The sequence below is a fragment of the Leishmania panamensis genome, assembly GCF_000755165.1.
Source record: "Leishmania panamensis strain MHOM/PA/94/PSC-1 chromosome 20 sequence".
Classification (NCBI taxonomy): domain Eukaryota; phylum Euglenozoa; class Kinetoplastea; order Trypanosomatida; family Trypanosomatidae; genus Leishmania; species Leishmania panamensis.
The window spans coordinates 1344969-1357421 of record NC_025866.1 but is presented as its reverse complement, the minus strand read 5'-3'; the positions used below and the strand labels follow the sequence as shown (position 1 = coordinate 1357421).

The 12453-nt window shown below is 55.3% G+C and overlaps 4 protein-coding genes and 1 pseudogene across 4 annotated transcripts, besides 1 other annotated feature; all 5 read right to left on the bottom strand.

Annotated features, from left to right (window-relative positions):
- Nucleotides 1-2135: 2135 nt before the first annotated feature.
- Nucleotides 2136-2694: a repeat region.
- Nucleotides 2695-3191: 497 nt separating this feature from the next.
- On the bottom strand, nucleotides 3192-4097 carry LPMP_203100 (aldose 1-epimerase-like protein; the record flags this gene model as incomplete). Its single annotated transcript, XM_010700210.1, has 1 exon — nucleotides 3192-4097. One exon carries the CDS (start codon nucleotides 4095-4097, stop codon nucleotides 3192-3194), a length of 906 nt encoding a protein of 301 aa, XP_010698512.1.
- An 841-nt stretch (nucleotides 4098-4938) lies between these two features.
- Nucleotides 4939-5394, bottom strand: LPMP_203090 (hypothetical protein; the record flags this gene model as incomplete). Its single annotated transcript, XM_010700209.1, has 1 exon — nucleotides 4939-5394. The coding sequence occupies one exon, from the start codon at nucleotides 5392-5394 to the stop codon at nucleotides 4939-4941; it is 456 nt and encodes a 151-aa protein (XP_010698511.1).
- Nucleotides 5395-6171: 777 nt separating this feature from the next.
- Nucleotides 6172-6962, bottom strand: LPMP_203080 (annotated as a pseudogene).
- Nucleotides 6963-7413: 451 nt separating this feature from the next.
- LPMP_203070 (ATPase-like protein) lies at nucleotides 7414-9105 on the bottom strand (the record flags this gene model as incomplete). Its single annotated transcript, XM_010700208.1, has 1 exon — nucleotides 7414-9105. One exon carries the CDS (start codon nucleotides 9103-9105, stop codon nucleotides 7414-7416), a length of 1692 nt encoding a protein of 563 aa, XP_010698510.1.
- Nucleotides 9106-9483: 378 nt separating this feature from the next.
- Nucleotides 9484-11634, bottom strand: LPMP_203060 (hypothetical protein; the record flags this gene model as incomplete). The annotated part of the gene is made up of 1 exon (XM_010700207.1): nucleotides 9484-11634. The coding sequence occupies one exon, from the start codon at nucleotides 11632-11634 to the stop codon at nucleotides 9484-9486; it is 2151 nt and encodes a 716-aa protein (XP_010698509.1).
- Nucleotides 11635-12453: the final 819 nt, after the last annotated feature.

The following is a 12453-nucleotide window of genomic DNA, read 5'->3' as shown; positions in this document are numbered from 1 at the left end:
TGTGAGTGTGTGGATGTTGCTCTGCGCGGTGCGAGAGGAAAAAGAGATAAAGAAAAGAACAATGGCGTGTGTGTGTGTGAGCAAAGCCGTGAGAAAGGAAGGGAGAAGAGGAAAACGGCGGGAGTGGGACAGCGGTGAGGATACCGAGTTGAAATAGGAAGCAAATCTGATGTGGGAGCGGGAACAAGGCTCGCGTGACCCGAGAAAAAGACAAGGGAGAGAAGAGTGAGTCAGAATTACACCAACGGGAGAGAGATGCGGGTGCTCACTTAACACCCACACTCAAATATGAAAAGGAGAAGCCTGGAAGAGAGGAGGGAAAACGCGATTCAAGAAAAGCGAAGAATGAGTGCTCACTCTCTTCCTCTTCTTGTCTTTTGAGTCTCTCTGTCTCCTCCAAAGAAAACAAACGAACACGCGAAAGAGAGTCAATCAAGAGAAACAAGAGATACACCAACACAGTAAATGCAAGACAACCTTTACACAACATACAAAGATACACGTACGCAGAGAGAAATGGAGTGCAGGCAACACGCACTCCTTCGTGCCTACTCGTTTCTCGTTTTGTGTATAGGGGGAGGGGGAGGGGTGGGTAGGGTTGCGGTTGCTGTGGGGGAGGTGGGGAGAGCACGGTTGGCCCCACTGTTCACTTCTTGTACACCAAAAGAAAATGATGACGTTTGTGTGGTGTCGTGCAGTTTTCTTATTGATCCGTTGACTGCCCTTGGCGGGTAAGAGAGAAGGGTGGGGGGTCAGAGAGGAATCTCGATTGTGTGTGTTTGTGTGTCCCCTCAAGACCAGAAACACAGAAAGCGACGCCAATCAACACGAGAGAGGTCCCTCCACGCTGCAGACCTCTGCACTACTTTTTGTTTCCCTCTTTGCGTGTGTCAGCTCCGTGCCTCGGCAGCTCACGACCGTTTTGTTCTCGTTTTTCACACTTCTCGTTTCTTCTACACCTCTACTCACAAGAGGCTGCCGCCGTCCCCACTGAGGACGTCCCAGAGACACCTTACGCGGAAAAAGAGGAAGGGAGTGGGTTGGGGGGGGAGGGAAGGTACTGGAAAAAAGTGTGTGCGTGTTTCTGTTAGTGCAAGAGAAGTGGAGGAGGCTATGCCTACGACGCGTTGGCCACGGTACACGGCGACAGCTAAAGAAATAGAGATCCAGGAAGAAAGAGGGAGCGGAGAAGCGAACAATAAAAAAAAATGCACAAAATGGTCAACAGACAAGATCGCCTTTTAGCGTGTGCGTACAGAGCTGCGTTTTCTTCGTGTCGTTTCGCGCCGTGATTCGCGAGAAGTGCTGATGTCAGTCGGATGGAGGAGGGACAAGGAAGGGAAAGGGAAAGTCCAGAGGAAGGGGAGCAGGAGACGCTAAGGGGCGGAAGTAGAAAGGCTGAGGGGCAGTGTATGTGTGGTGAGGACACGGAAAGAGGAGTGGGGGTGTCGCGAAGAGCGGAGGGGAGCTTCGATCACCCGTGAATGGCTTTCCCATCTCAATAAAAGGCCTCGAACTATGCGTGACTTCACACCACAGAAAGTATCCGCGACCATTGCAACGAAGTGCTCAAAAGTGGGCACAGAGGCGCACCAATATCTACACGTCACTGAGGAGCACCGACTTCACCCCTACTAGATAGGGGTGCTGCTACCTTGAGCTTAATAGTTGTCTTCTGTTTCTCTCCTGGGATATGGTGTCGTTTTCTGTTGTCTTTTTGGAGGTGCTTTATCTCCTCTCCCCCACTGACGCAAACTACGCATAGACTGTTGCATTACTCTCTCCTTTATTTTTGTTGTTCTCCTGTTACTCCTCAGGTGCACGGGCTACATCCTTTCCGCATACATATACTTCTGAAGAAGGATGTGGATCGATCTTGATTGAACAGGCCGCTGGCAGAGGCGACGCATGCGCGGTGCATCATCACAACCACACACACACACACACGCACGCACATATGCAAAGGCACTGAAGAACAACACTACGGACAAAATAAAGGGTGGGGAAGAACGCGAGACAACGATAAAACTGAACAGATGAACACGTAACGAAAAGGATGCGCACACGAATGCGTGACAGCACGGAATCGACGCTCCCCAAGGCCCACAACAACGCCAAAGTAAGATACTTCTTTTCCCAGCGTTCCCAATCTCTGCCATACAACATGAGTCAAATTCCACTCGACCCCCAGGGCCCGTCACAGGCTCATCGCGTCCTGCGAAGAAGCGGCAGAGATGCGGTGCAGCAGTGCGCCGACCCCGTCATCTGAGCTCGGGCTCTGCCTCGAACTCTACTCTCCCCACCCGCCTTCATACGCCGCCTCACAGTCGCTTCTACTATGCCGGTCGCCACATGGTGCAATCCGCTCGGGGTAGCTGAGGCACCCCGCACCACTAGGCAGCAAGACTCTGGTCAGAGGCGCTCCAGTCACGCTGACACCCTGCCCATCCTGTGGGTGGCACAAGCGTGTTCACTGCCGCAGGGCGCTCCGAGGCAACGCCATGCAGGACCCTACCGCCAACCTCAGCAGAGACACATCGCTCTGACCTCCCTGCGTCGTCGGTCCTTGTCCCTGCCACCACCAAAGGGTGGCTCGGGATTGGGAAAGAGTGGGGGACGGCCTGGATTCCCAACACAGAATGGGGGCACTGGACCGTGATACCACGCAGTGAGGCGTATCTTCCGCCATCATGGCAGAGACAAGATACAAACGCTCACCAAAACGCCGAGCTTAGCGACTCAATCCGAATACGCCCAGAGAAGGAATACGCCATCCAATCCAGAAGTGATGGACGGCGCACTTCACAAGTGAATTCCAGGTAAAGTCGAGTTGCAGAATCCTCGCCTAGTTGATATGTCAACGTCAGCCCCATGGGGTTTGTCCGTCTGCCTCCAGTTCTGCCTCAACTCTCCCAGTGCATGTGGATTCAAATATATACGTGTGTCTGTGCCACCATGTGCGTCGGTGCGTGTTGGTTAGTTGGCCTAGTTTGGTAACACTGTACCAAGTTACCTGACGCCGCGCTTGCAGAGCGTCCATAGCGACGGTGGAAAAGAAGAGACTAAGAAGGTTTGTGCGTGGGCTTGCCAGGAAGGTCAGGCACTGCAATCACTCAAGGTTGCAGGAGCACGCACTTCGCGCGAGGCATTTCAGTGACGCTTCATCCTCTTTGGTTGCCTACAAGCCGTGCCTATATGTTTGATTCTTGAGGGCTTTGAGTTATGATCGTGATCTCCTGCGATCCAGTCCAGCTCGAGCACGGCGTTACCACTATCTTCTTAAGCATGCTGCCGTGCTCCACGCATACGAAGCGCTTGTAGCCATCCGCCGGCATATCCTTCATCGCGGCGCACTTGACTGCGCCGGGATTCCAGAGGCACACGTCACACAGGTTAGGGCTCGAGATTTGTAGCGCGGCCTTTGCACCGAGGTCCTGGAGCACGATGGCGCACGATTGGCCGGGGTAAATACGGTCGTGCTCGCCTTGAATGGTCCACAGCGGCTCCGGTGGACTCGGCTCGGTGTGCGGGTTACCGCATGCCTTGCCGTTATCGATGAAAGGCGAGCGGTTGACACCGTTGATCACCGTCTGCGAAATGTCGGATACCGCAAAGTATGTATGGAAGGCAAACTGAAACGGCGCTGAGTGCTCCTCGCTCGTGTTCGTAACTTTCATGCGCAGCTTTAACTCCGTGTTGCTGAAGCAAATCGTGTAGAGCAGGTTTACGGCGTTTGTCGCGGCACCAGCAAGGGAGCAACCTTCCGGAAGCAGCTCGCACAGCGACGTGCTGAGAGAGAAGGTCGCCTTGCCATTCTGGACATCTTCGATGTTCCACGGGCGAATGCGCGCGAAGCCGTGCGGCGGCTTCATTGGGCCGTAGGCATTGAACTGCGGAAAGATGAGCGGCACGCCGCCACGCAGAGCCGTGCCGTCAGCGTAGATCGCAGCGGGGCTGAGGTAGAGGTGCTCCTTTTCATCCTTCGTCTTCCAGCTGCTGAGGTGCGCGCCTTGCTCATAGACGGTAATGCTGGAGCCGTCTTCGTTGTGGAGGGTGACGCTGTTGCGCCCGCGGGGGTCGGGAGCGAAGGCGAACATCGCGCTTGTATGAGGGTATGTATGTGAGTTTCTTGTTCTTGGTGGGTATGGATGCCGTGCGCTTGACGGCGACAACGAATGATGCGTGCGCGTAGAGAGCGACTACGAGAGAGGGACGGTGGAAACAAATAGAGGCGTAGGTGCACTCAGCGAAGGAAGGGCAGTGCAAGGAAGTTACACAGCGAGTAACAAGAGAGAAAGAGAAGCCTTGCTAAGATCGAGTAGGGTATATTAGCACTTTTGTTTCTGTGGATATGAGAGGAGGGTTGCTCCTCAGTCGTCCAAGAGAGTGCCCCGGCCACGCCACGCGGTTGCACATGGGCAAGCGAACATGCGGGGAAGAGATCAAGTCGAATGTAGAGAGCGGCGAGAACACCAATGAAAGAAAGAGGAGTGCAAGAAGAGAGGAAATTATTTTCAAAAGGCGTCTCTAATTTCACTGTATCGTCTAGTCTCGGGAGAATGACGCGTTTTTTTTTTGCTATAGAGTGAGAGCTCATTGCTGCAGAGAAGTACAACGCTCACCATACGCCGCCTACACCAAGTAGACGCGCTTTCACTCAGTTGTGTCTCTGACCTAAAGAGGAAATTAAAGCAGCTTTGTTGTTTCTCTTAGTGCATCACCTTTTCTTTGCTTACTTGTGAGAACACGTGACCGACTGTTGGTGTGATGGGGGGAGGGGGGAGGCAAAGATGTTTGGCATGGGCGCACGGCAAGAGGCATGAGCAAAGAGAATGGGAGTGCGCATGGGTCAATCCCCAAGTGTTAGTCGGGGTTGGCTCAGCGCATCACAAGGTTCTCTCCCTCTCGCGCCCTTATCCTTCTCCCTCGTTGCGCCACTCAGAAGAAAGGATACGGTGGTGGCGGCCGACGGTCCATAATGAGTCTAATCCTCTGCTTGCACCACGAGTCGTGCTGCTTTTCGTGTAGCAAATACTCCTCTCGATACCGCTTTGCCTTGGCCACTGGAAGCGACTGCATCTTGGCGTTATGCTCCATGATGGCGCCAATGTCCACTTTCATGTACTCCCCCACGAAGTTCGCGATTTCGTTGCCAATACTGACGAGCAGCAGCACGTCTTTTTCTTCTTCGACGCGGGAGTACTTGTAGAACTCAACGAGGACACGATGTCGTGCCCAAAAAAGCTTCGAGCGGTCGTGGAAATATGCACCGCGAAGCGACTTCATCAACTTTCGGAAGCATCGCTGTTGTGCCGACCACTGTGATGCCGCCGCCGCCGTTGCCCGCGCAACACCATCTCTCAACACCGCAGAGCCGCTGCTTGACAATGCCATGGATGGCATTTTGATCGAATGCGGAGTTATCAACAGACCATAAAAGCAAGAAGCACGAGCTCCCTTTTTGGTGTCGCACACGGATGAGATAACACCCCTTGACACGGACACGTGTAAGTCTCTTAGAGGCCGCACGTACACACGGGCGTAATCGATGCTTGTTTGTGAGATGGTGAGGGAGGAGGAGGGGACGTGAACAGCGGGACGATAGGCAGGGAAAGGGAGAAGTTCTAGAGCGGCTAAATGTTTTTTCGTTCGTCTTCGTGGCGATAGGGAGATAGAAGAGACCTTCGCAGCAAAGACGTTACAGCACACATCTTGTTCCCGTTGAGTCTGTAGACATCGTAAGTGCACAGGAGCGCGTGCAGTTCGACATGATGTCCCGTCCCGTACATGCCGCATTCCAGTGGTGCAGCGGCCCGTCATTGATGACCACACTTCCTCAGAGAGGCATACATACGACTTGATTCTACGTTCTCATACTTTCATGCGCTGAGATACCCGTTTTGAGTTGCGCGCACGCTGCACCGACTTCCCTCTTCTCTCTACAACACCCGGCACAAGGAGTAAGTGTCACGCACGCACATAACGAAGATGAGGTCGGGGATCAGGAGAAGAACATTGAGGAGAACGTTACTGGTTGCCACGGGGTTCTCTTTCCCCGACTGACGCAGAGGGATGGAGGAGGGTGCTCGGGCAACACGCGCGTTGTCTACGAGATATTTGTGGCGTCGACACCTCCCTGCTCTTCGACTTTTCGCTTGTGCGTCGCCAGCGTCAAATGTCGAACGTGTGTGTGAACGGGCCATCCGTTTCAAATCGAAGGCCCTGGCGATTCCCAAAAGTGCCGGAGATGACGCGGGAGTTATACTTGATCCAGCTCGCTGCCTCAGGAACGTGTTCCTCGCTCAGCGAAGCCCCATTGGCATCCACACGAGTCTCGTCCACTCCACGGGCGACGCGCACGAAATGGCAAAAGCGATCGTACAGCGCTGCGCTGACGTCCTTGGGTACAAGCTGGTGAAACTGCACCGAGCGCCCCTTCACTTTTCCACCCAGTGACGCTTGCGGAACGATGAGGATATCCATCTCAGGGCACTCTTCCAGTGACAGGGGCCGAGTTATCATCTTTTCTGGTGAGAAGTGGGTGAATATTTTGGTTCGGAGCAGCACATCTACGCCGCGGCGCAGCTCCTCGTCGGTAACCGAGGTGTTCTCTCCGTCTGAAATGAACGCGATGTACACCATGACTCCGCGGCCCGTGTGGACATACTTGTCGATGTTATCCACAAGAAGATGGCCCTGGCTCATCGCTTGCAGCACAACACGAATTACCATGATGCCACGCACACACACACACACTCTTCATCGATCGAATGAAGAGTATTGGCTGTAGAAAATGAATACACATGCGCAGAGAAGCACACATATGCGCGTGCGCACCCACATACATGCACAGTGCACTCGAAGAGAGCGACAGGAGAGAATGAGAAGACAGGGAACTCAATGGCTGTCGGCCATAGGAAAGCGATGGTGGCGCATCCCTGCGTGCACGTCCAACAAACCATCGTCACCTACTAACATGGTTGAGTGACGCGCAGGCGCACCCTCGCTGGGCAAGCGCTCTGTTGTGTGCACACTAGCAGGCAAACCACCAACCCGCGCTACGGCCTTTGCCCATCTCCTTTAGAGGAGAGCTTTACGTCTTGCGCATTTTTCTTGGTTTTCGTTTCTCACTTGCTGGATTGGCGCCTGTGCGTGAGTCTACATACCCACGCACAGGCACACGTACACGCGAAGTTCCTGAGTCCAGTGGCGCACTGGCAAGCAAGCAAGAAAAAACAAGCGATGCAAGACAAGCAGTCAGTAGCAGAGAGGGTGTGAGAGAAATTGCCTGCAGAAGGGGGGAGGGAAGGAGAACAACAACAACAACAACAAAAATAAACAACAAAGACGACGCGCGTCATGGGGAAATGAACGTGCAGCTACGGTGTCGTCATTGCAGACACCGCCCAGGGGCTACACGCAGATGCTACGAGAGTGCCACGTGGTGTAGCGCGCAATTTCGTCGGCGGAAGTTGTGGCTGTGATTGCTTGCAGGGCATCTTCAAAGTGATGACACTCCACATGAGGCACATCGTTGGTGCGGCTGATCAGACGCCCGCGGTGCGAGTGCTCGCAGTGCAAGGGTGACGAAGAGTGCGTCGACAGACGGTGCTCAGGGCCAAACCGAGAAGACGGCAACGGGGAGTTGCAAGGGGACAGCGTGCTCTCTGTTCCTGAGCTCCCGCTCCGCACGCCGTCACCGAGGACTTCCGTATCTTGCAGACACGGCACTGATCGGTATTTTGGCTCGATGTGCATGCGTGAGGGCGAGGAAGGATAGAGGAGCGGCGCTGGTGCAGTGGCGGCGCCTGCGCAGACCACATCGATTCCATCACTTCCCTCCTTAGTGCTTTCTCCGCTGTCGCTGCTGCGGTCGTCAACCGTAGCTTGCGTCTGCAGCAGCCATTCCGTTACCGGCGCCATCACCGCGTACGACAGTAACCGGCGCACATCAACCACCGAGAAGCGCTCCGTCTGCGCGACAATGCGGTCCAGCGCGTCGCCGGTGATGGTGTTAGTAACGCCGCGTAATTCTTTCGCCAAGAGACGCCGTTTCACCGCGTTCGAGGGGAGGCCGACGTGAATGAAACGGTCGAACCGGCGAAGAAAGGCCGCATCCAGCTCCCATGGCAAATTCGTGGCCGCCAGTACCGTCACAGTGGGGAGGTCCGCCTGCAGGTGGAGCAGTAGCTCCGTCTTGAGGCGGCGCGCCAGTTCGCTCTCCCCGTGACCGCCACGCGCGCTGCAGAGGGCATCAACTTCGTCAAAAAAGAGGACGCACCGCGGGACGGACGCAGCGGCTTGTGCAAATGCCTGGCGTACTTGCTTCTCGCTCTCTCCAACCCATTTGCTCAGCAAGTCCGCGGCCGACACACTGAGAAACACAGCGCCGTACTCGGTTGCCGTCGCGGCGGCCAGACGAGTTTTGCCGGTGCCGGGAGGCCCATAGAGCAAGAGGCGGCGCCACGGCTGGCGCGGGCCAGTAAACAAGAACGGGTGCTGTAGCGGAAGAGTCGTTGCTTGGCGCAAGGCGAGTATGGCGTCCTCGCATCCGTACGTGTTCCTCCACGTCACTGAGGGCGCCGTCGCTGGGGCACGGTTTGCGCAAGATGCTAGGACAGGTGCCTCCGCCGCCGTCCTTAGTGGGGCCGTCGGCTTTGGCAGTGCAGCACAGCCTTCGACGTTGTCTTCCCTGCCGTGGTACTCCACTTTATACTGTGCATTCACGAGCTGCCTATCCTTTGCGTCCACGGCAGCATCCGCCACTTCAAGACTCACGAGAACTTGCCTGACAGCACCGATTGTAAGCTCGTACGTGGACAGATAGGTATGCTGCTGCTCGTAAGACTGAACGATGGAGAGGCAGGGTAGCAGTTGCTGCAATGTGGTGCGCAGTTCGCGCCGCTTGTTTATGCACAGTGAGCGATGGGGGGCAGCAGCGAGGTGATGCCGCAGTAGATCACGTGCGTGAGTCACCAGCACACGAGTTTCTTCTACCTTTTTCGCCTCCATGACGCCTTGTGTGAGCAGGGCATAGCTACACACAAAACACAACGAGCACGTAGGCACAACAGCAGGGACCGGTGTGCAGTGCGCATCGAACATGTGAGCGCATCAAGAAGAGAAAGAGGCGAGAGGAGAGAAAAAAAAAATGGGAGGTGGAGAAGTCTCTTAGAGAAACAATCACATATAGAGGAGCTCCAGAAAGTCAGCCATTGTCTTGCGCCTTTAGAAAACGGAAGAAAAGAACGAGCTAATACACCATCATGGGCAATGCACATCGGACTCCAACACGCTCGGCAGTTATGGCAGTGTGGGTGTGTGTGTGGCAGCGGCAGGAATGTGGCTTCCTATTCGATCCCATTCCTCTTTTTTTTTTGCTTTCGTTTCTGTGACGGTCACTCGCCCCACGTACGGGTGGGAGAGCGATTAGTCTGTGCCAGCGCAGGTCGGTGATGCCAAGACACGCACCCCCGCCATTTTTCAATCCTGAAGTAGTCGTTGCAGCATTGCTTCCAATCGGTTCATGCGCTCATCCAAGTGACGCTGGAGGCGTGTGCCCTCTGCCTGGACAATCGCCTGGATTTTTCCAAAGAGCTCCGCTTCACAGTGGTGTTCTTGCACGTCAATGCTTCTCTTCGGTGTCACCTCCGCCTTTACCGAAGAGCTCCACGGTGCGAGCTCATGAAGTAGAGACGCTTGAACATCTGCGACGACAGCCCATGTCGACTTCCGCGTCTGCTGTCCATACACAGACCGCGCATCCTCATCGCTGCCATCGCTGTTTGTCACGATGCTGCTTGCCAAGCCGTAGAAGAGAAGAAGTGGTGCTGGCGCCTTGGGCGAAAAAAGAGGGGCTATGCCGATAATGCGTTGGGGACGGTTGACATCGTAGGTGCCTTGCACTTCGAATCTGAGCTGCTTGATGCTGTCATCAGTCGAGTCACGTTGATGGCTCACGCTCAGCTGGAGGATTCGATGGGGAGTAAAAATGTTAAGACTGTGCATGTGTTGCTGAATGGTGGTGCTACTCGCCTGACGCTTGGCCTCCATCACATGTGTGGGGGCAACAGAGGCAATGCTAAACGAGGGTGGCGTACCAGCCTCTGAAGACGCCTCAGCCAGCCAGTCCAACGCAGCAGCGCTGTCGGCGTTGTCCAGTGACAAGACCGCACTGCTCCACGACACCTTTTGTTCGTCATTCACACATCCTGGAGAAGAGGCAGAGATGGCGGGGGAGCCTCTGTCTGTGACAATTACACGCGTCGCTGAAGCGCGTACGAGAAGAGCATATCTTCTTATGAGCTCGCAGCACGGCCTGGGGTGCGCGGAGTCGACGCCATTCTGGAGAGCCCCTCTTCTCTGCGATGGCAGGAAGCACGGCTCCTGCATTCGGAGGCTTGACACAGCCTCAAAGACAGTGGGCGGGGTCGCCGCTAGGGCCGGGGCTGTGGCACTTGAAACGGTAGCGCCCTGGATGGTCTCTTCTGTTGTTTGTGGTGAGCCACTCGACGACGCCGCCCACAGTGAGTTCAAGGTTCGCGGAGCCGAATTGAATGCCGGCGCAGCTGCATGAGATCCGTTGCTACTCTGATTTTTCCCAGAACTCTGAGAGGTCTGGGATTCTACTTGAAGCACGCGCCCGTGGAGACCACGCAGAGCCGGCAGGGTCGAGGTCTCTGCCTCTGCGTCGCCGCCCAGCACCGTCCTATCGGTGTGCGTTACCGCTGATTCACCACCCATGACCCAGAAGCTGACGTCCTGCGTTGCCGGTGTCGCTGTCTCGTGCTCCGGTACCACAGCACTCGTTACAGCAATTCCGTAGAAGGAATGCCCAAGTGCCATTAGAACCTGGTGCACGCAAACCGGAGCCGCATCCTCACCGGCACTGTCCACCGTCCACGTATACACTTCCACGTTGCCACTCGGCGATGTTGCGCAAATGTACACTTGAGAGTCCGTGAGGGAAGTCGACGCCACATGATTGAAGGGCCCAATATTCCATGTGTGCTCCTTCACCTGCGACGGCTGCGGTTGTGCCAACTTTTGTGCAGGATTCGCCGCCGGCGCTGCACCGCAGCAGCACACCACACCGGTCACGCGTTGTAGTCCGGCTACAATCATGACCGACACCGGTGAACTTTCTTTACCGACGTTTCCCCTTTTAGTAGCTGTGGTTGTGGTGCAGAAGTCTGCGACACGCGCAAAGGACACGCATACGGCGTTTGCATCACGTTGACCGCCATGGGTTTCCGCGAGTGTTGCAAGCTGTGAGTCATCATCGCACTCAGAGTTCGACGAGCTCATGCGTTCCGTGAGGCCAGAGCGAACAAGCAGGAGTTGCCGCTGCCTTGTCTTCACTGCCAAAAATCTGAGACCAACCCATGCGATCTTCTCCACCTCCAGCAGTGAGGAGGCTGTCGGCGGCACCGTCTTAGTCAATCGTGGCGAGAAAAAGTGCGTCCCTATCCACGCTGCCTTCGCTGAAGTACCAGTTTCCGCTGAGTCGGTTGCAGGTGATATGCACTGCGAATCGTCCATGCGTTTGTTCGCCATGTGCTGCCTTGCTGAACCACGCGAATGTGTACAGCGAAGGTCATTATTGAAAAGAGGGATGGTGTGCAGCAGCATCATGTCGGGAGCTTGTGTAGTGGCGCTGGATGCTGTACCTGCCGTCCACAGTGACGAGGTGCCTAATGTGTACACGTCAAGACACAAGATAGGTAGGTTGTTAGATGTTTGCAGCTGCACTACGTCCATGGCTCCGGTCACGGGTGCCGCAGAACTTTCTCCATGCCTCGCAACGGCGATGAAGGCACCGTGAGAGGCGGAGGACGGGAGCATAGCAATCCCATTCGACGCGGTACGATGCGGCGGCAGGCCTTCCTCCACAAGAAGAGACAGACGGGGAAATGCCTTGGCCATCGCACGTATGCTGCACCGCACGTAGTCTTGCAGTGAACACTCCTCCTGGACTGTGTGTTTGAGCTATACGCGATTTCAGTCGCGCGTGTGTGTGTCTACTTGTGGTAACCGAGAAGGGGGATGAGATCAAGAGGAAGGGTGTGAGAAGGGTAGGGGAGTCATCAAAGGCAAGGCGAACAACAGCAAAGCAAATCAAAAACAAACATAGACGACACACTCAAGAACCCGACGACGGCCACTATGACCTCTTGGTCTCTGCGGTGAGAAGTTTGTCCAGTAAACCTGTGCAGCAGGCAAGTATACCGGACACGGTCACACACACATACACACACACCTACACACCTGCGCAGGCTACTACCCAAGGGAGCACATGGTGTATGGCAGGACTGCGTTACACCTTTTGCACTGGGAGTTTTGTTGCACGCATCGGTGGTCGGCAGAGGGAAGTGCTGAGCGCCAACAGTTTGTATCACGAGAGAGCATAGCGCGACGCGTCACCGTCCGTGGCTCAAGAACCACGATAGAAGT